This window comes from Mchenga conophoros, linkage group LG9, assembly GCF_057382185.1.
Source record: "Mchenga conophoros isolate Kocher_MC1m ecotype Shallow Benthic linkage group LG9, M_conophoros_male_GT1.1, whole genome shotgun sequence".
Classification (NCBI taxonomy): Eukaryota; Metazoa; Chordata; class Actinopteri; order Cichliformes; family Cichlidae; genus Mchenga; species Mchenga conophoros.
Genome location: NC_140534.1, coordinates 9,893,012 through 9,915,673, shown reverse-complemented (window position 1 = coordinate 9,915,673; position 22,662 = coordinate 9,893,012). Strand labels below are relative to the sequence as shown.

At 42.8% G+C, this 22,662-nt stretch overlaps 1 protein-coding gene and 1 non-coding gene across 6 annotated transcripts; one reads left to right on the top strand and one right to left on the bottom strand.

Annotated features, from left to right (window-relative positions):
• Positions 1–772: 772 nt before the first annotated feature.
• pfkpa (phosphofructokinase, platelet a) lies at positions 773–22,642 on the top strand. Of its 5 annotated transcripts, XM_085286327.1 has the most exons (23): positions 773–1,043; positions 3,599–3,672; positions 4,483–4,560; positions 5,664–5,853; positions 6,109–6,274; positions 6,534–6,578; positions 6,665–6,773; positions 7,422–7,517; positions 8,695–8,787; positions 10,476–10,601; positions 11,202–11,266; positions 11,516–11,585; positions 12,529–12,675; positions 13,812–13,882; positions 14,097–14,184; positions 14,907–15,059; positions 16,056–16,208; positions 17,615–17,779; positions 18,953–19,014; positions 19,265–19,376; positions 19,700–19,799; positions 21,609–21,714; positions 21,838–22,642. In XM_085286327.1, the coding sequence occupies exons 1-23, from the start codon at positions 950–952 to the stop codon at positions 21,992–21,994; spliced, it is 2,520 nt and encodes an 839-aa protein (XP_085142453.1). In that variant the 5' UTR covers positions 773–949; the 3' UTR covers positions 21,995–22,642. The 5 variants fall into 5 exon arrangements, with proteins under 5 accessions (XP_085142453.1, XP_085142450.1, XP_085142452.1 ...); XM_085286324.1 differs by lacking the exon at positions 14,907–15,059; XM_085286326.1 differs by lacking the exon at positions 16,056–16,208.
• Positions 11,852–11,924, bottom strand: trnat-ugu (transfer RNA threonine (anticodon UGU)). The gene has a single exon. It is a non-coding gene; the product is annotated as a tRNA-Thr (tRNA).
• Positions 22,643–22,662: the final 20 nt, after the last annotated feature.

Here is a 22,662-nt window from a genome sequence, read left to right as displayed (position 1 = left end):
TCATTGCGTGTTTCATAGTTTTACATTCTTGTGTTTATCTGTGAAAAATCTTAAATAGTCAACGCTAACTTACTCTGTGTAGTGTTAGGAGTCCCATACACATAAAGGTAGTAACAAAAATCAGTGGCTCATAAAAAACGACCTTGAACGGAAGTCATAGCGCCAGTGTAAAAGGATTTCGGCCTTAAGGAAAGCGCACAGTTTCAGTGATGCAAATGTAAATATGATATTTAAGCAGTGATCAAAACACAATAATACACTTCACAAAAGTGTCAGCCTGGGCCGTAAACGATGCATTTTACGAAGAATGGCATAAGGTAGCGCATCTGTGGAAGGTTTGTTTTACCTTACACTGTTGGGCAAATACATCAGCAACAGTGAAAGAATATAGATTTAGAATACTATATAAACACAAGGATTACCAAAATGTTGATGATGGAGCAAACCAGTTACTGCAATAAAAACATCTAGGCCTAGAAATAGAAATAAAAATATTTATATTGCTATTACTACTCATAGTATTAATTTAAAAATAATAGATTTATTCGTCTTTACACTGTATGATTCAGGTGTTTCTGTGTGTAACTTTCGTAGCCTGTTGCTTCCTCCTCACTAAGGTTCACTGAAACCTCGCCGGCATCCTCTAATGATAGACCCGCCCACACATCTCTTATTAGTTTGCAAGCGAACGGATGCTGCTGGAACTATGATTTGATTGGCCCGAGCTTCTGCCAATAACTGTCCTCGCGCTCGGCCTATGCAAATCAGCGACCAGATACGGAACAGGCAGGAGAAGGAGACCAAAGCGGGCATACTGTACATAGGTAGAGGGCATAGATTGTTGCCCTTCATCATTTCAGCACAGTTCCGTACTGTCGGTGTTCTCTTTTATCGGCTTGTGCCAGGAAACACATATTTATTTATATTTATATATTGAGTTGCTGTGAAAATGGCGCAGCCGGACAGCAAGAAGATATTTTTTGAGAACCTGTCGGGAGCGGGCAAAGCCATTGCGGTGCTGACGAGCGGAGGGGATGCTCAAGGTAGAGTATCGAGTTACACTTTTTGTGGATACTTGTGTGAAGCATCGTATCAGTGAGGAAAGGCCCGCAAAGGGCGAAGATACACAGCCGTGTCATAGTGACTGCCTGTCAAGTCAGCCTGGCTTTTATTTAAAAACGCGGTGGGGCGGGGTGGTACAGTAAGGCTGTGATGTTATGTGCCATTTACACGGTTAGCCGGCATGCTAACACCGCGCACCCTGCTAAGTCGCTAACAGCATCATCCTGTCATTGATTCAGAGGCATGTGTGACATTACCCAGCGGCTCAGACAGATGCGTCAAGGTCGAGCCGCGCGGTTTGCTTTCCTCCTCACAGTTTATTATTGCATTATAACTGACGGGCTTGTGTTAGCATTTAATTAGCGCAGATTCCCAATTAATTTAGGTTGTGCAGAAGCCAGATACGCAGGAGTGCAGGGCGCTGTGTGCGTAGGCCACTAGCGCACAGGTTGGAAATTCTTACACAGCGTTTCTGTCGTGTTCAGTTTTAGCGAGACTAGAGACTTTGGATTTTTATTAGCACAGTGGAGGCCAGCGGTTGTGGGATGCCGGCATCCTGTGTACGTGATGAGCAACATATAACTCATCTACGTCTCTTCCAGTCAACTATACGTCACAGAGGAAACCCGGGTCATGTGCTCACCGGCTCATCTCGTAATTTCGCTTAAGCACATGTACATCTACTACTGCCGTGTAACACCACATTGTAATGGCAGCCGGCTGATCCGAATGAGTTACATCATCTTATAATTAAACAACAAAAGTCGAAACTATGATTTTATTTAAAGACAGGATTTGATTATTTTTACCTGTTATGTAACTTATTATTAGGCCTACACGTGACCAGTGTAGTAGAGGAAACATAAAGAGAGAGTGAATCCATCCTGATAGCTTTCAAGCTGTAGAAAGTGAAATATGAGCAAAACATGAATAAATATGGATATTTTAAAACACGTTTTCTTCTTATTGTTTTCATGCTGCATGGAAAGTTATTAACAAACCAACTGTAAATTGTAATTTGACAAAAATAGCAAGAAGCTTTGTATCTTTGTGGGGAAAAAACTTCTTTATCCTGCTTTAAAAATAGTCAGAAAGCACTTCAGCTTTTTTTGGCTTATTGATCCAGATATTCTTCCAATATTACCCTGAGAAGCCATGGTCACATCAAAGTTGTGTCCACTTTTAGCATTGGATTGTGATACAAAGGGCAGCAGCACTAACACTGCTCTACAGCATTAAAGAAGCTTCTTTATTTTCTAATGTTGTTTATGTTAAAATCTTCTGCTAAATAACCACCCTGTTTTAAACTTTTCAATACATAATTTAGACAAATGTTGACCTTTTCTCAGAAACCACCTGTTGTTGTTATGTAAGTGCATTTGTGAAGAATTATTAATAATGCATTATTATTAATTACACCAGGTATTCTATAGTGTAACCTCCATCCTCCAGGAGCTCAAAGAGTGAATGTGGTTATTCAGAAGCAGTGAATTGATCCACTTAATTGCAGAACAAACACGCAGCGCTGGCCCAGAGTTAAGCAGTGAGTCTGCAGCATGCTAGCTGAGACCGTGCATCAATGTCAGAGTACATTGTGTAGCCTTGGCTGAGTGCTTTCAGTCAGTCAGCAGGAGAAAGAGTCAGTCACGCAGAAGAAGAGATGTTCTGCTTTGATAGAGACTTTGAAACCTTCAGCTGAGATATCTACGCGAACATCTTTTCATATATTCTGCCTCTGTTTTCACCACACTCTGATGTCTGATGCCCCTGTGATTGTAGTTATGTAACAAGGACAGCGTGCCATGGATTATACACTGGGTTGTATTGTTGGTCCTTTTCTAATAATTCTGGATGCTTTGCCGGCTTCATGAGCAGATCACATTGCAGAGGCCTCCTCCTAATTTGTTCCCTTCCCTCACTGCTGTGTCCTCTGCTTCCCGAGTGGGCTGAGCCTTTGTGTTGCAGAGTAACAGTACTGCTTGGGTCACAAGGAAACCCAGTCCTTTCTTCCCTTTGTTTACAACTCTTCCAGTTAGCCAAGTTCCCGTTCTCCTCCTTCCTGTGGGTAAAGCTTTACGTTTTTATCCCATCTGTGTTGAAGCTAACCCTGACGTTGACATTAAAGCCACAGAGCATGGTCTTACTGGTTAGTATTTTCACTCAGACTCACAGAACCTGTAGGAGGAGCTAGGAAAGCCTTTTGACCAAACATGGCAGGGCTTTCTGATGGGGCAAAAAAATCCACAAGTGACACACAGACACTATAAACACGCAAAGGCTGGGCTTACACACATTATCTCCCACATCCAGGACATAGAAATACTCATAAAAAAATAAATAAAGGTTTACAGCTGCACCCAGATTAAATAAATATCCATGTAGCTTAAGCCCTGGGAGAGCCATGCAAATTGGGGTTTTACAATGACTTGGTGCAGTTGAGACACATGTGTTTTCCCTCTCTATAGTTTAAAGTTTGACCTTGTAAAACAAGTTGTTTTGTGATTAAGATTTCTTCTTTTAACTCTTTCTCTTTCAGGAATGAATGGTGCTGTGCGTGCTGTGGTTCGAATGGGGTTGTACGTGGGGGCAAAGGTTTATTTCATTCATGAGGTGAGCCATAAATTTATCTTTAGGACTATAGTAGCATTTTCAAGGAAAATCACTATAAAGTATTTGGAAGACATTTAAGCCCAACTTTAATGGTTGGATTTGTGTACAGTACTAGCCAGGGGTCCGGTATCAATACAGGGATGTTTATTTTGTTTTCATGAAGCAGATGTTAAAAGAGCTTTGGGAAGAGCCATGCTCTGTCTGCTCATCCTGTGATCCCAGCACATCTGTGTACGTGTGGCTTCTGCTCACACACAGTGTGATGTTACATAACTGAGGCTTTAGATGCCTCATATGAATACCCTGCACCCAGCTAAGGTAGCACAGTATGAGGATGCACCAGTCTTATAGTTAATGATGTAAATTTCATTGGTTTTGAATTATGTGGAAATATTTTGATTATTTCAAGTCATGATGACAATAGGATGTCGTTGCGTTGTATTTTGGGCTGTTAGCCAGAGGTTATTTGGAGTGTGTGTTTGTTTGCTTAGCTCGTGCAACACTCAGAAAGATGATTCTTTGGCCTCATAACCATGAAGCAATATTTTGAAATAAATTGCAGCAGAAATCAAATGGTCATGTATTCAAATAAATAATTAGTAAGGAAAATAAACTGAATGTATACTACTTGAGTAAATTTTATTTGCCCAGATTCCATTAAATGTAACATTTCATGTTGTACTTATGTAACAGAGTTACATGGGCAATTTATATGTTTATTACATGTAATTTATATCTAATTAAATTAGTTAAAGCCACAAGTTTAGGCATAAATGTTAAATGTATATTCTTTTTTTTCTCTGTAATCAGGGATATCAGGGTATGGTGGATGGTGGGGATAACATAAAGGAAGCCACATGGGAAAGTGTGTCCAGCATGCTGCAGTTGGTGAGTAATTATCATGGTCTATAGTAGACACATGTAACATACACAGAGTGAGGTTTTTATAAGCAGGTGTTCTCTCTCCTGTGGGCTCCCAGCTTATATCGGAAACATTCGAAAGTAATAAATACTTTTGCAGTTCTTGGACTGCAGTGTGCAGTGTTTCCCACATGGAAACATTACTTGGATGGGCTGGCAGGTGTTTTAATAACTGTCCAAAAACTCATTTAGCTTTTTATTTGTGTGGAGGAACGCCTTGATGTGTGATTGATTTATGATCTTCTCACTCTGCAAGTTCATCATCTTCCAGTAAGCTAACTCTGGCCCTTCCTGTATCGTTTTTCTTCCTGGCTCTCTGACCAGGCTACTGTTGTGATGGTAATCAGCGTTATTCAGCTGCTTTCTCCAGAGAGGATCACGTCCATTTAGATGTACTCCAGTTCCACTGTTTTGAACTGCAGCTGGGGATAGTATCCTTGTGCTACTCCGGTTATCCTCTGTGAGTTTGAGGAACCATTCTAACTAGAACCTGGAGCAAGTGGAGACCCGTTTGATGTATTGCTTTGAAGTCCACCGAGGCGACTTTGGAGTATTGTCACCAGCTGCAGTTCAAGACAGTGCAGTTAGAGTTCATCTTACTAGATAAGCAGCTTATTTTACTCAAAGCACTTTGCAGAGGAACAATCTTCATATCAACGTGTTTAATAATTAATAAATAACCTAACCTCACATCAGATTTATTTCTTGAGACGTTTGCTATAAATTGGAATTATTATCCTTTTTATTATGGCGTGACTAATGCATCCACATGCCCTCTTTACCCACCATAAATAAAATATAAAAGTGTGGAAAAACACTGAAATATGTATTTATCAAAGTTAGGTTTATCTTGCAGGAAGCAATGCACAAAGGAGGAACATGTAAGTCATGTGACACAGACGATAAGGCTGTTTAGTGGTGAAACATTACAACCTCTAACATCGCAGTAGGCGGTGTGTTATCAGTAGTGCTTTTCCTGTTGAAGAACAAACGCAGGAGTTCAAACCAAAAGAATAACCATGTGATATGGGCCGGAGACACTTTTAAAACGTTCTCATTATCGTCACCAGGGAGGGACTGTTATCGGCAGCGCTCGCTGCAAAGAGTTTCGCACTCACGAGGGGCGCCTGAAGGCTGCCCACAACCTGGTGCAGCACGGCATCACCAACCTGTGTGTGATCGGTGGAGACGGCAGTCTGACGGGAGCCAACCTCTTCAAGGAGGAATGGAGTGGGCTGCTGAATGAGTTGGTGGAACAAGGTAGTGGAGGCTTTATGGCTCTGTGTTTCCTATTTCCAGTCAAGACAAAATGCAGTTTATATATTCTGAGGACGTGGTTACACTGTTGAAAACAATTCTGCACAGCATGTGGAGCTTGGAGTCATTTGGTGCCATACTGAGAAACCGTATCTCCTGCCAGTAATATCAGAGATTTGTGTTTGTAGGAACAGCTGTGACTCAGAGTGGTTACTCAGACAAAAGCCCAGTCCTGCTCTAAGCTTCTTTTCCTTTCAGGTTTGATTGAGGCCGATGCCGTCCAGAAGTACTCTGCCCTTCACATTGTGGGGATGGTCGGCTCTATCGATAACGACTTCTGTGGAACTGACATGACAATTGGCACTGACTCGGCTTTGCACAGAATCATCGAGGTGGTGGACGCAATTATGACAACTGCACAGAGGTGAGCAGTCAACATAAGCACCTTTAGCAGCTTTACGTGTGAAAGCTGCATATGTGACAAGTCAGTCGCTAGTTCAGGCTTTAATTATCAGGGTACATTTCAAATATAATAATCCTTCACTCTTACCAGCAGCTGTTTCAATCACTCGCCTTGAAGTTGAGAAAAGTTTAACGCAGGAAAAAACTATCATGGTATCTTCTACACCTGCTCTCGGGTACATCAGCGTTCCTACATCATATTTCCTCTCCTTATCTTTCAGTCACCAGAGGACATTTGTTTTGGAGGTCATGGGCAGACACTGTGGGTAAGAATAGATAAACCTTAGCAGATCCAGAACCATCAACTCTCAGTCAGAGACACAGGCCTTTATCACCTGTGTGTGTTTCCCAGCTACCTGGCCCTGGTGAGCGGCCTGGCTTGCGGGGCAGACTGGGTGCTGATCCCTGAAATGCCTCCAGAGGATGGCTGGGAGGAGAAGATGTGTCAGAAACTATCTGCGGTAACACAGTCAGACTTACTCAGTGAAGTGTAGTATTACTGGGTTGTTCTATGAGATGTAATGTTATATTTACTCTGATAACATGTTGTTCCAAACCTTTCTTTGTTTTTCTACACAGACTTTAAATCACGAAAGACTTTTGTGAGATTTTGTGTTTTTTCTGCTTTGAAAAAAAATGCCAATGTTCTATGATTTAGACCCGTTCCAGGGGAACAAGGCTGAACATAATCATAGTTGCAGAGGGAGCCATTGACAGGCACGGGAAGCCTATAACCTCTAGTTTTGTCAAGGATGTGAGTACCTGAGTGTTAAGAAAGGGGAAGCCAGAAGCACGGAGACCTGACTGATGCAAGCCAGCCATCTGAGCTACACACCGCCAAAATCTTTGGTTACAGTTTTCTTACAGTATCCACATTCAGTCCCGTAATAACAAAGTGTGGACAAGCAGCAATAAAGACAGGATACACCTGATAACTAAGTGTGAACACAAGCCGTGGTGACACCAGGCTTTTATTGTGAACAAATCTGTCCTCGGCTCCCAGGCTGCCGCCGTCGTCCGGCTCCCTCCCCGTGCTTCTGAAAGCCCACGTCACAGCCACAGTCTCAGTTTTTCTGTCATGTTGTTTCTCCACCACGCCCTCCTTATAGAACCGAGCAGGGATGAAAAGGCTGAATATCATAATTGTAGCCGAAGGGGCGATTGATCGTAACAACAAACCCATTACCACTGAATATGTTAAGAATGTAAGTACAGAGTGTACCCAGTTCCAGCTTTGACTCCCTCCTGAATGACCTCTACTACTGTACTGCTGCCCTGGTGTGGCTTTGTTGCTGTGTTTCTGGAATGCTCTGTAAAGCACACTTGCTAGATTGGTAAGAGGGCTTTCACCACACTGTACTGCCAAAGCACTGCAAGGCACCTTTTCTAAACCTCACAGCTATTATAGGTCTTATAGCATTTACTTATAGCTGCTTCACACATAGCCTTCTTTTTCCTTACAAATTGACTTTTTAACTGTAAATTGTGAATCATGATGATATTATTATGTAATTATTACTAACATTTTTATTTGGAGATTCTGTTTTTATTTAAAGTAGCAGAGTAATTATTTTTGATTTCAAATTAAAAGCTCCTTTCTAACATGACTGAAAAATTAGAACGGCTTGCTTGTGCTTTGTTGTTTCCCCTTCTCTTCAGCTTCAGATCGTGTTGATGTTCAAGTTTGTGATGTGCCAGTTTGTTTACATGTGTTTTTGCATATACCTTTGTTTTGTATATATTAGTGACACAGTTATACCTTTATTAGTGTATATATAATATGCATTAGATGAATTTAGACAACAGTAAAGCAACACTTCACCCATAAATCACATAAACATCTTTTTCTCTGGTCCTATTTATCTTGTGCTGTTTATCCATCTAGATGACTTTGCCGTCTGCCTTCTCTTCAGTCGATTTGTGGTGCTCAAAATCCATTTAAAAAGCTCAGCAGGAATGCTTATTTAAAAAAACAAACACTGAACCCCCCCAACACACACGCACATTTTTTAATTTATTTCGTTTAACCGACTAACAGTTGTATCGTTATGTGGAAGGAAGCCTGCATGTACCTGTGAGGTTTATTTTAAATGCATGTATTTATTTAATTTTTGCTTCTCTGATCAGCACTAGGCAAACATCATCTGATTGCATTATATTCAAGAGAAAACAGACTTACCAATTGGAGCTGAGCGACTCACACCAAAGCAAATATAGGTGATAAACAGCAGCACAGGCCTGAGGAAAGTACAGACATTTGATTTTAGGGTGAACTGCCTCTTTAAGGATCCATTACCTAAATGAACAGCTGTTATTTTCATGAGAATGTTGATGATGTGATGCCAGGCCATCTGCTCAAACTTGTTTTTCTTTTCCTCGCAGCTCGTGGTCAAGTGCTTGGGTTTCGACACACGAGTGACAATTTTGGGACACGTGCAGAGAGGAGGAACCCCATCTGCCTTTGACCGTATCTTGGTAGGTCCACCCTCCTGAGTTATGAGCCAGTGCTCTGATGTTTTTTTGCTAAATGTTGAATTACTTTAGGGGCCAAAATATCAAACATTTGTTGGGTTCACGTGCTCAAAAAGCAGGATTCATTTTTCTCTGTCAAACTACTTTGCCTCTGGCCTGTTGGTTAAATAAAACTTGTTTTAAAAATAAGGAATTAAATGATTCCAGATCATTTGATGGAAATGAACTTCAACCTCCAGAAGACACCCTAAAAATCAAATTACTGCAGGCTAGTAGTTAAAAATGGTTCTCAGTAGTTTGTGTGACCCCCACAATCTCGTCAGCATTCCTGACAACGGGGCACGCTCCTCATGAGACAAAGGATGATGTCCTGGGGAATCTACTCCCAGAGCTGGACCAGAGCGCCACTGAACTCCTGGACAGTCTGAGCGTCCGTCCAAGGATTTCATCCTGATACCTAATGGCAGTCAGGGTGCAGTTGCCTAAGCTGTTGAGGTCTGTGTGTCCTCCCATGGATATGCCTCCCCAGCCCATCACTGTCCCACCAACAAACCAGTCATGCTGAACGATTTTGTGGCTTCTCCAGATCCTTTCATGTCTGTCGCATTTGCTCAGGCTGAACATGTCCTCATTTGTAAGAAGCACAGGGCAGCGGTGCCCTGCCTGTTTTAGTATTTATGGCAAATGTGAGTCGGGCTCCACGGTGCCAGGCAGTGAACACAGAGGGGAAGCCAGAGGGCATCAGGACCTCAGGCCCCCATGAAGTCTGTTTCTGTGTTTGGTCACAGACATCGACACAGGTGTTCTCCTGGAGGTCATTTTGTAGCTCTGGCAGTGCTCATCCTGTTCCTCCTCGCACAAAGGAGTAGACAGCGCTCCTGCTGATGGATTAAGGACCTTCTACGCCCCCGTCCAGCTCTCCTAGAGTAACCAAGCTTCTCCTGGGATCTCCTCCATGCTCTTGCACCTGTTCTTAATTTGATCAACACCGAAGCAGCTGAAACTGATCAGCAACCTCCTCTGCTACTTAACTGACCAGATCAGTGCCCACAACTTTAACTGACTTGATGCTTTACTCTGATTAAAAAGGATTCCTTTCATTTTTTTTCCAAGCAGTATCTTTTGCTTTTGGCCTGTCAAATAAATCATGTTTTTAAATTTATCACGTGAGGTTGTTGCAACTGACATTTTTGACTATTTTGGCAGTTTATAGGCACATTTATGTTTTTGAGCAGCATATTTATTAGTGTTTAAAGTGTTATTCCTAATTTTAAAAGCCATTATATTATCAGAAATGATTTCATTTCATTTCAATAGATGGTCTTTTGAGAATTTATAGTAAATGTTCCCTGTCCGCAGTATTGTTTTGAAGAGTTGTCCAAAACATTTCCTGTTCAATCCCGTGTGTGTCTGAGGAGCGCTGCCCTCAGGTTTTACGTTAAGCATATTAACAGATTTGTGGCTCTGCACACGTGCAAGTGTATCCCAGGAATCCTTCCCGTTTACTACAAAACGTCTACAGATGAAAACAAAAAAATGATGGATGTTTAAGAGGAGAATTAAAACCAATTTTAGATTTAAAGTAAATAAAACTTAAAAGAACAAAAGAAACCCTGAGCAGGGGAAGAATGTGTTGGCATAGAAACGATGAGTGAGGAAGATGCAGTTTAATCTGTGCGTCTCACATGCAGGCCAGCCGCATGGGTGTCGAGGCTGTTCTCGCGCTTCTGGAGACCACGGCCAACACGCCGGCCTGTGTGGTGTCTCTGTGTGGGAACACATCGGTGCGCGTGCCTCTGATGGAGTGTGTGCAGATGGTAAGTGCTGCTCTGTGCTGGAAACAGTCCAAGACCCTCACGTATTCAATAGGCATGCACACACACATATTTACAAAACCAGAGAAGCCGAGGACAGACAGACACAGAGTCCATAAAGACAAAGAGCTTAAGTAATGATTTCAGACAGCACAGAGTCTGGAGTGGCAATAGTGTCCACAAGAGAAGTGCATTGTTTGAGATGGAGCCACTGGTTAATCATTATCTGTTTATGATGATGTGTACCGCCATAGAAATGCACAAAAAAGCTTTGTTGTCGTTCTCGCTCCTTGTTTGGGTTTAACAGAGCTCACAGTGAAGACCTCACTGACGTTATGTAGCAGGAAATGTTAGAGGTGAAGAGCAGGTTACGTATTAGTCACCTTTTTTGCCCAAACACACGTTATTTTTTCCTCTGTCCACACTTCAGGGCAGTTTCTCCTCCATGCAGCAGTTGTGACACTTCAAAGATCACAGACCTTGCATGCAGATGTTTATTCCCAAATCGTGTAGATTAATCAAATTGAAAAGTACTTTTGTGCTGCCGTGTCTAAATGCAGATTTCAAGCAATGAAACAATCTCCTTTCTTTTTTTTGCCCCAGACTCAAGAGGTCCAGAAAGCTATGGACCAGAAACGCTTTGAGGAGGCCGTTAAGCTTCGGGGCAGGTATGACCGACAGACCTGAACTTCACTCAGTCCGGTGTTTCTAAGTGCACACAGGGAAAGTGGATCAAGGTGCTATTTTAGAACACCATCAGTCTGTTGTTTACACTCAGTGTTCAGCAGGATGAGGAAAGAGGGAAAGAATCAGGATCATGGACTTCATTTTCAAATACACCTCCCTTAGTTTTGAAGTGTTTACTGTGTATTGAAGTGTTGGAACAGATGAACTCACTGCACTTGGTTTTTCTGCAGGAGCTTTGAAAACAACCTGAAGACATACAAACTGCTGGCTCATCGTAAACCAGAATCCGAGCTGCCGACTGTAAGTGATGGTGTCAGCTTTGCTTGCTCACACTTAACACACACACAGAAATGAAAAAGGACAGAGCCCCCCCCCCACAGAATACCTGTAGAGCAGGTTGTTTTTAGGGAGCCAAGTCAGCCTAAGGTTCTGCCCAATAAATAATGACTCAGCTGTGCCTTACTGCTGCTGCTATTTTAAGAGCTGTCTTTGACAAAACAAAGCCATATACTTTATTTATCTAGAGGTGGAGGCAAAAACAAATAAAAAAGTATTGTCCAGGCATCAGGCCCCAGCGAGGATCGAACTCGCGACCCCTGGTTTACAAGACCAGTGCTCTAACCACTGAGCTATGGAGCCTGCGCTGCACACCTTCTGAGGGAGTGACCTTATTACCATTGTCCTGTAGGCGGGTGTGTGACATCAGGCTGAGGGTATTAGTATTCAGCAGTCATATGCGTCAGTGGTTCCCTGCTGTTCATTATAAAAAGATGAAAAGTGCACATAATAAGAACAAGTATTGACTTCTAACCATGTTGTTCTTATTTACTCTGAAGCCTTAAGGTTTAGTGAGCGTGGGCTTCATATGCGGCCCGGGTGGCCACTGTTGCTGTGCAGTGATATTAGATCACACCTGGCTCCCCTCTGAGGGTTGGACTTGATCATCCCTGCCAGGAGCTGCAGCTCCATAGGAGGTAGCTTACACTGAAAATCAGCGAAGTGTAGAGGCAGCCTGACAGACTCCATGCTGTGGACCTTGCCTTAGGGTCTGACTCCACCCTCTGCCTCTGTGATAATGACCACTGTAGGCTCAGCATGTGGCTGAGAGTACCCCAGAAAGCATTTATTGATTTCTTCTGTAGAGCGTGATCATCCATGTTCAAAAACACACTTTATCATTTGGTGGGATTATTCCAGAGCCAGAATGTATGATAACCTGTTGCTGTGCATTTTATATCTTCAGAGCAACTTCAATGTGGCAGTGCTGAATGTCGGGGCCCCTGCAGCGGGCATGAATGCTGCTGTCCGTTCAGCTGTAAGGGTGGGCATCTCTGAGGGGCACAAGATGTTTGCCGTCAGTGATGGCTTTGAGGGATTCTACAAAGGACAGGTGAGACTTGTAGCACTGCTGCTGCACTACTGCGTGTCATTATAATCGGCCTGAAACTAATGAGATTTCATGTTATTTAAATGCATTCATAATTTCCAAGCTTAATAAAAATCTTCTGTGTGTGACTCCAATTTTTTAATCAATATCTCAGAGAGAATTGGCTTAGCTTGATGAGAGTCAGACAGTGCACAGTCACACTAAAGCATAATCAGGGAAACCCGGGGGATAATCTGTCCAGATTAATGTAAACCAATTTCCTCACGCTCACTCTCCCTGCTCTGCTCGGCTCAGTCGAAACGATGCAGTACCACAACTATCCAGTGGGGGGAAACAGACTGTTCTCCCTGGGCTGAGAAACACAGCTCTGTACTGATAAGTCAAAGACTTTCTCACATTACCTATCACCACAATATCACGAGATTTATGAATACAGGGTAAAAGCAAGCAGCACCTGTGTGACTTTTAACAATGAAAACTTGTACTGATATGTAATCTGAGGTGATACCGTTTCTTTGTTGCATGACTGGTATAACTAGTTTCTGTCCTGTAGCCTCCTTTGACGAAACCGCTCAGAGTGTGGGGTCGGCTCAGTGAACAGCACTTAAGAAACAATCGGATCATTTATCTCTATCAGAATGTCTCCACTGTCACTGCTTAGTTAAACATCCTCTGTGAGACCTGGATTCAGACTGTGCCTACTGACCCCAAGAAGATTAGAGCAGAGGGAATAATGGATTTCTGTTATTCAGGACTCAAGCACTCTCTGCTACACGCTTTGTTAGTTTCCGCTGCTACATGAAAGAGATTGTCCAGCAAATTAACTCTGGTGTTTGCTATGTCTGCCCTGAGAACCAGGAGGATAGGACAGAAAATACACAACTGTGAGAGAGATGCAAACTTAAGAAAATAAATTGGGGAGAAAACAGCTTCCACACTGGGACTCATTAGTCTCTGTGCAACTCTTAACACAACAAAGAAAGAAAAGCACCAGCTTTTGGAGCTTTTCAGCTCGTTGCAGGTTAGAAGAGCACTAAATTAGAACATTTAAAACAAAACAAAATAAATAAAAGCATCCTGTGAACAGCTCCACTCATCAGTAATAGCTAACGTATATGTCTCATCCATCTACCCTTCAGATTAAGGAGGTGAAATGGGGTGATGTTGGAGGTTGGACGGGACAGGGTGGCTCCCTGTTGGGGACAAAAAGGTAAAGAGTCTTCAGTTTTTCTTATAAAATGATGATTAAATTGAGATATCTACAAAGGTGATGGAATCTGTATCAGCACTGTACCAGTGTATCCAGAGAATTTCCTCATAGACGGCTTTAAGAAACTAAATTCCCAGCCATACACTTTGTATTTCAATGATTTTGTATATTTGCATAATGTTTTTTTTCATAATACTCATTTTGTAATCCTCAGAACACTTCCTGCAAAACACGTGGAGAAAATTGCTGAGCAAATGCGAAAGCACAATATAAATGCTTTGCTGATTATCGGTGGATTCGAGGTAAGTTTCACACTCAGTTTTTGTCTCTGCTCGTTTTGCTTTTAACTTGTTGAGTCTGTCAGTAGATGCTTCTCATCTTTAAGTCTGTGTACAAGCTTAAAAGCTTTTAAATTATGAATATTTATGACATGTTACAATAAACAGTATAATGTTTCCATCAGCCTTATCCCGCTTCATTTCAGCACACCTCTGTATGGTTCCATGCATAGCTGTGTACAAAACTATGCTTTAAATTCAATTCTCTGCCTAAAAGCAGAGCTGCAGAACTGCAACATTGGAAGCTAATATTTAGCATTACATGTTAAATGGTATATGATATATATGTATAGCTATATAGTGAGAAAGAAGACTCCTTAACATGATGTTTTTGGATTATTTAACTGAGGTTGACTCGATTTGATCTGATTTGGAAACAGAGAACACCTGCTTTTCTTCAGCCATTTCACGCACTCCTGTATAGATGCTCACCAGCTTTACTTTTCCTTTGATGAATGCAAGTAAATGAGTTATCCTGTGTATGATGTACGTGTGTGTGTTTTTTGAGGGTGAATGTGGAGTGGTACCTGTCTGTTTCGCTGCTGTCCGTTGTGATAGACCTGGCTCCTCCCCTTGGCACCCTCCACTTATGTCTTACCCTTTCCTTTGTGGCAAGTAGCACCTCTCTTCCAGACCAACCTTCCAAACCCCTCGCAGACACTAAAGCACTTGGCTCTGCCCTGCAGGCCTTCCTGTCACTGCTGGAATTGTTAACGGCTCGTGGGAAATATGACGAGTTCTGTGTGCCCATGGTCATGGTCCCAGCCACTGTCTCCAACAATGTGCCGGGCTCTGACCTCAGCATTGGCGCTGACACGGCTCTGAACGCCATCACTACTGTAAGTGATGGGGCCTGCCAACAGGAATAGACAGACATGACACAGACACACAAACACATCCGCTCACTTTACAAGCCAGCCAGCTGTGTTTCAACAAGGGGGAAAAACCCACAGTGTTGTGTTTTACCAGTCACCAGCCTGTCAGGGGATCATTCGGAAGAAATCCTTGTAACGGTGGCATCTGTCAGCCACACGTGGCACAAAAAGCCTCCCTAAAAACTAGAAATTCAGACAGACAAAGTGAGTCATGTCAGCACCGTGAGGCGTGACTGGTAAACGTAAAGCTCCCTTCAGGTAAGTAAGTGAGTGTCAACATGGAGGCATGCTGTGAGGTGCACACGTGTTGTGGCCGCCATGTTTTGCTCTGCTTGCCCTTCTCCCTGTCTGTGTGTTTGTGATAGTGTCCTCTGACACGTCATGACGAGTGGCTGGCTGCATGCAGGTTTTGACGTCTACATATCGCCAGAACACAAGCTTAACAGCCTGTAGTTCAGGTAACGTGTGCTGTTTCAAACTGGAATCGCAGCTTGGCCATCTTCATGTCCTCCTGCTGTGTATGCAGACTCGACTGGCCCTGCTTGTCCTGCTGAATATAAGCAGATCTGGCTGTCATGTGGTTGTTATATGCCGCGTCACCGTGGAGCAGATTCTGAGGCCAACAAGCACACGTCTCTCTGTCCTGTCTCTTCATCTGTTCTTTGTCTGTCCCTGTTTATCATCCTTCCCTCTGCTTTCTCTCTCTGCACATCAACTTCCTGTTCTGATTACACGTTCCCCTCTCTGCTCTGCCACTCTTTCTGTTCTTATTTTCTTTTCTCCACCACTCTGTTCACAATCCCATCCTCCCGTCCTTTCTGCCAAAGGGAAGCCATAGCCGCTATCACACGGAACATGCCGGAATGGCGGGATACTCTCTTGCAAACTGAGAGAGATTCACCCCTCTCTCTCTATAAGTGACCGGTCGTCTAACGCGTTTTCTGTATACTGCTGCTTCAGGCGTTTGAGAGTCTGCTGCAGCTGTATGAGGCTCGCGCCAGCTATGAGGAGTTTTGCATCCCGATGTGTATGCTGCCTGCCACCATAAGTAACAATGTACCCGGCACCGATCTAAGTATCGGGGCAGACACGGCCCTCAATGCCATTGTGGAGGTAAGGCAGTCAAACCGCCGCCAGCAGAGCTTTGAGCGCTTTGTTCAAGATGCTTGTGCAAAGACACTGAACGTGAGGCATGATATGAAAGTGCAAGAGAGAAAACTGTGGTCCAGTGCTAATACTCAGCAAACTGTCCGCTTACAGAAGGTGCTACACTATTTTCTCTGGATTTAGGTTACAGTAAAGGCAACAAAAGTCAATGAATTAAACTTAGCCCGAACACTAACTCAAACATAAACTGTGCATTCATGTGCTGCTGCGAAAAATTGGAAAAAAGTGTTTTCCTACTGATCCCCCTCACATCATCAAAACAACTGAGAAAGATGGAAAAGTTTGGTGCACAACTTTCTCAGTTCTTTTAAATCATACACAAAAGCATGAAGTAAAATTTTGCACATTTAAGTACATCAGTGTTGTTTTCTAACATTAAATATATGATATGCTGAAGCACTTTGAGGGCTCCAGGATAGTGATTTACAAAATTGTTAGCTTGTGTCCATGCAGAGAAACAGATTTGTTACAAATGTTACTTCTTAGAGCTAACCCTGTTAAAAGCTAAAGTAACAGTTTATTTATTGGATGGCCTGTATTTATATAGCGCTTTACTAGTCCCTAAAGACCTCAAAGCGCTTTACACATCCAGTCATCCACCCATTGGTGATGGCAAGCTACATTGTAGCCACAGCCACCCTGGGGCGCACTGATAGAGGCAAGGCTGCTGGACACCGGGCCCTCTGACCACCACCAGTAGGAAATGGGTGAAGTGTCTTGCCCAAGGACACAACGACCAAGACTGTCCAAGCCGGGGCTCGAACCGGCAGCCTTCCGATTACAAGGCAAACTCCCAACTCAGAAGCCACGATCGCCCTGTGCTGTTTCAACACATTCTCATTTAAAAGCACAAGGATACACTATAGCACGATTTCCCATTTTTGGGAGACGGGCTCTCTGCAGAGCACGTGAATTCACAGTAACACATATTTTTATATTTTTACCACTGCTGCAACTTCTAAACTGACGCTAGATTATCTCATATTTAGCTGATTGTCAGCACTGGGCTATCAAAATAAAAATCTAGCACAGGAAGAAAAATGTTTCCACATAGAATTTAACCAAGTGTTTGCATATGAATTCTGAATTTAATGTTACCATCTGACGTGTTCTGTCGTCTTTCGCAGGATCCAGTCTGTCTGGTGAAAGCAGCATTTAGATGAATCTGTTGTTGAAATGTAGCTATTCGCTAAATAAGCATGCTGTTGTTCTACTGTGTGGAAAGTCTTAAGTTAACACTAATCTTTATGTTTACCTTGATGGGCAAATATGAGCTCAGGGTTACAGAGGTTAGCTTTGACACATTAGTGCTGAATGTGTACTGACTTTGTGAGCTCATGTGCGTGTGTCAGACCTGTGACCGCATCAAGCAATCAGCCAGTGGGACCAAGAGACGTGTGTTCATTATTGAGACTATGGGAGGCTACTGTGGCTATCTGGCCACGGTGGGGGGCCTGGCTTCAGGGGCCGATGCTGCTTACATCTACGAGGAGCCGTTTGACATCAAAGAACTGCAGGTATGACGCAACCACAGAACCAGTATGCATTCATTATTTAAAGTAGACCTGTGATGGTCATTTCAGCACCAGCTTTTTATTCTTGGACTGAAGTAGCTTTGCATGAGTCACAGTTCCAAAATAAACAAACAAACAGTTTTGGCTCCTCTCTCTCCAAGGACATTCTCCCTTTATTACAGTTATTTTCGTATTGTCCAATGAACAACAAACAGTGTTATATAAATGCTCAGAAATAAACACTGAAGTAAGCAAGCAAATAAAACATTCTAACAAAACAAACAGCAGCAAAAAGAAAACTATCCTGTATGAAAACAAAAACATTCAATAATAACTTTAATAATGATGGAATCTGTTATATTTATAGTGTATATACACTTAATGCCCACTTTTGTAGGTACAGTTTAAATTCCTTTTAATCCAAATATCTAATCAGCCAGTCACATGACAATTACTCACTGCATCTGGCATGCAGACACTGCTGATCTACTGGGATTTGAACCCACAACCATCTCTAGGATTTACAGAGATCGATCAAAGAATAAGAAAGCATCCAGACAAACTGCAGTCCTCTTGGTGAAAGGGCCTCGTTGATGCCAGACGTCTGAGGTGAATAGTCAGACAGCTCTGAGCTAATAGGAAGACAGCAGTGACTCAAATAACCACTCGTTACCACCGTGGTTTACAGAAGAACACCTCTGAATGCACAACAAGTCAAACTACAGCAGCAGGGGACCACAGCAGGGTCCACTCCTGTCAGCTTACAACTGCAAGCTGAAGCAACAGTTAATGTTGCCTGGGCTGTCGAGCCTATTTCTGCTGCAGCTTTGGGACTGCAGGGTGAGAATTTGACATAAACGGCATAAAAGCATGGCTCCATTCTGCCATGCATTAACTGCTGGTGGTGTAATGGTGTCGGGGGATTTTCTTGGAAAACTTTAGGCCCCTTAGTACCAGCACTGAAGGCAAACGAGGTGTACCTAAAAAAGTGGCCGTTAGTGTATATGGCAGTAAATAAGGTAAAGCAACATAGGTCCCCTTTAAGTTTCAGGCTCAGTTCTTTACATGTCATTCCTGGTTTTATCCACTAGATGTCACCCTACTCTAGTTCTAAGGCAGACCTTACAGAGCCACCTATGTGTTAACATCAGCCACATGCACTACTTCGTCCCACAGGCCAATGTTGAACATCTGACAGAGAAAATGAAGACGAGCATTCAGAGAGGTCTGGTCCTCAGGTAAGAAAATGACAGTCACCTTAAATTTCCAGCCAGCATCTCTTTGTAATGAGCTGCAGTGTAAACATGCATTTCCATCCCTCAGTGTTTGAAGCTCCTTGTATAGTAAACAAATGTTGTGGTGAAGCCGACAGTTTTGACAGTGCTGACATTTTACGATCCGGCTCCCACTGATGACGTCCAGCTAGCGTGAGCGTCAACTCACATCGTGAGTGTGGCTCTGCTAACACTTTCACTGTGTGTCTGTCAGGAATGAGAACTGCAATGAGAACTACACAACAGACTTCATCTATCAGCTGTACTCTGAAGAAGGCAGGGGGGTGTTTGACTGCAGGAAGAATGTGCTGGGACACATGCAGCAGGTGGGCTGATTTCCCATTGTATAAATAATCAGTGGTAACGTCTCCTCCAGAGTACAGAAGTGCCAATTTTCCATATTTGTATCATGAATATGCATGTTCTCAGTTTACATGGCTGGTCTTTGTTGTATTTTGGATTTGTGTATCTTGAGATTAGCACATAAAAAAACTGGAACACACAAAACTTTGATGATCTCTGAGGAAAATCTAGTTTGTAATGAAAAGATAGCACAGCTAGCAAACCACATCAGCAAACATGTGTTCAATTAAGAAGAAAGGGGGGAAAGATCTGGTGGATGAGTGAAAACTCTTAATTTTTTTCAAAGGGAGGAGCGCCGTCTCCATTTGACCGGAACTTTGGGACCAAGATCTCAGCCAAGGCCATGCAGTGGGTCTCCAAAAAGCTGGTTGAGACGTTCAGACAAGGTAAGGTTAATGTTCCCTGCAGCCTGTAATTAGACCCGCGGTAGCCGATCCTCCCTCCCTGCAGAGGCGTGGCCGTTGTGAAGCAGATCTGTCATGGAGTCACTCTGTCTGACATTTTGATGTATGTTTATCCTCACAAAGAAAATGAATTATTGATCATTTACACTCATCAATGTAGCATTTTAATGAGGACCGACACGCTTCCTCATCTGATACGACACAACCGACCTGTACACTGTTTGTGTAATAAGGCCGCCATTAAAGTTAAAACTCCTCTTTTTGTTTTGTTTTTTTGTGTCCATTTCTCTTACACTCGGATGACATAAGATGAAGGTAAATCCTCTTCTTCATGCTGGCTCCATGACCATCTACATATTTAGCTCCTATCTTGTGTTTTCATTTTAGCACCATACTCCCAGTGTGTGTGTGTGTGTTTCTGTGTGTGTCATTTTCACTGTTCTGTTACACACATGTAGGATGCAATCTGCCCATGCCTTCCAAATTTACCGGCAGCCACCATGCAGTGCTGTTTCCAGGTCCTTTCTGAAATGGAAATGTGCAAGCATGGGCTGTGTGAGCGACACGCACATTTCTTTTTCCTGCTTTTCCCACATTTTCTTGGTAGTGTGCGGTGCTTTATCTCAATTCAGCTGCTTTTGTTCATGGCTTCCATATCAACACCTCTTTGTGCTTCAGTTTTCTCATCCTCTTAAACCACACTGCAGCTGTTTCATTTATGATGATGTTTCAGATAGCCACTAGCTGGTAGAAAGAAATCACTGTGAACCACCCCCACCTCCCCAGATACCTCTCAATGTGAAAGCCACTGGGAATTTAGCCAAAAATCATAACAATTACAAATGGTATCAAAGTTGAGAGTTTAGGTGAGTCCTTGGCCTTTTTGATGAGACAAAAAAGTCCAAAAACATTAAAAACTGAGCTCAGTCACTGGGATTACACTTTAACAAAAAAAGGACTGTAATTAAAAAAACAGAAATTATTTGTGAATTGAAAAGTTCAAAAGTTCTGATTTTTTTTTTACCGTATACAAAATAGAGACTTAAAAAAGAAATTTGACTACTGATAATACAGAAGAAGTTTCCCTTCTTTTCTTTTTTTCTTACTGTGGCGTACAAGCCACAGTAACAGGCCTGTAAAACTGATTAAAATACAGTTAAAGGTGCAAAATGCACGCCCTTCTTTGAAAGCTATCAAGCAGGTCAGGATGGACCCTTTGGTTGTCTGGTTCTGGCCATCGGGTCGTATGTTTGCTGATCCATGTTCTGCTGTGATTGATCTTCTTAAAGCTACCGATCACAGAGAGAGGCAGGGTGGGGTGCTGCTGCCATCTGCTGGTAAGGCAGCTGTGGCTGTTGGTGGTTGGCTACATAGACGCAGCTTCAACTCTACAGTTAACTCGCTTTATACATTAACAAAATATTAATAATGAAACGACTAGTTTTTTTGGTGCCAACTAACAAAATCACCGACTTTAAGAAGGGAAGCAGTTATCCTTTGCTGCTGATGTGAGGGTAACCCTGATCACCAGTGTAGTCCACTGTTTCTCCTACAAAAACAATGACACTAGTCATTTTCACCAGTGGGCTTTTAAATCACTGACACACAGAGGTGTAGGAAGTTAAATCTAGCGATCAAAAAGTTCCAAAATAACGGCACTGCATAGACCCACAGCTGGAACGCTGTTGTAGGTTCGGGTTTCCAGTGGCTTTAATTCCACCCTAATGCATGTTTGTAAGATCAGGGACTTCCTGTGTTTGCACCTTTGATTGATTCAGTGTTTGTGTGCAGGCCGAGTGTTTGCTAACACCGAGGACTCCTGCTGTCTGCTGGGAATGCGCCGCAGGACTCTGGTCTTCCAGCCTGTGGTCCAACTCAAGGATGAGACTGACTTTGTGTATGTATCACAGTAGCTCGCTGGCACACAGGGAGATTAGTCCAGAAGAGAACTCGGGAGTCCAAAATGAGAAAGAAATGCCGAAATAAACGCTGACACTGACGTTTCTTCATCTGTGTGCAGTCACAGGATCCCCAAGGAGCAGTGGTGGCTGAAGCTGCGTCCTTTGATGAAGATCTTGGCTAAGTACAAGACGAGCTACGACGTCTCCGACTCCGGACAGCTCGAGCACGTCGTACACAATCGACCAAAAGACTCGGACGCTTCGGTGGCCATGTGAAGGCCCGCGTTGTATGACGGTCTGAGTTCAGTCTTTGTGTATGATGGAAATTTTGTGAGGTGTCAGTCTTTGTGTTGTAAATGAGCTCCTGTTACAACATGAACACTTTTTTTTCTGGCCACATGCTGTGTTCATGGTCTGTTACTGTCATTCCTTTTAGTGGCGCTCCTCTCAGTTTTGTTTTAAAAAAACTCACCAACTGTAGTCTAGCCTCTCTCCTCTTCTTATCAAATGCACACACACACAGCTGTCCTGCCATGCATCTGTGTGTCCTCGTCGCCCTGGATCTTTTTAGTGTTTTTAAATTGCACTTTCTGTGTCTTGAGTTGCTTCGACATTCTCTGACTGCAGAGCTGCAGAGTAGGCACTTTATCTGCAGCACAAACCAGTGCGTATCTTCTTAGAACGAGTGTGAGGTTAAGCATATTTATATGAGACTGATGCAATATAGTTTTGCTGCAAGCCAAGAGAACTCCATTCTGTGCTTTAACAAGGAAACTAATATTTATCTTTTAAAAAGTATTTTTGCTTGTAAATGTGGATATATTAAAAATGTAGGCACTGCTGTACTGAGTAGCTGTCTGTTATATTGCACCAACAGAGTTAGATGTATATGAGACCCACAGAATAAAATCATACTTGAGATGTGCCTGAGTCACGATTGTCAC

Coding starts and splice junctions, on each gene's coding strand:
- pfkpa (XM_085286327.1), top strand. CDS start 950: ATGGCGCAGCCGGACAGCAAGAAGATATTTTTTGAGAACCTGTCGGGA. Junction 5,854..6,108: donor GAATGAGTTGGTGGAACAAG/GTAGTGGAGGCT, acceptor TTTTCCTTTCAG/GTTTGATTGAGGCCGATGCC. Junction 7,518..8,694: donor CCACTGAATATGTTAAGAAT/GTAAGTACAGAG, acceptor TTTTCCTCGCAG/CTCGTGGTCAAGTGCTTGGG.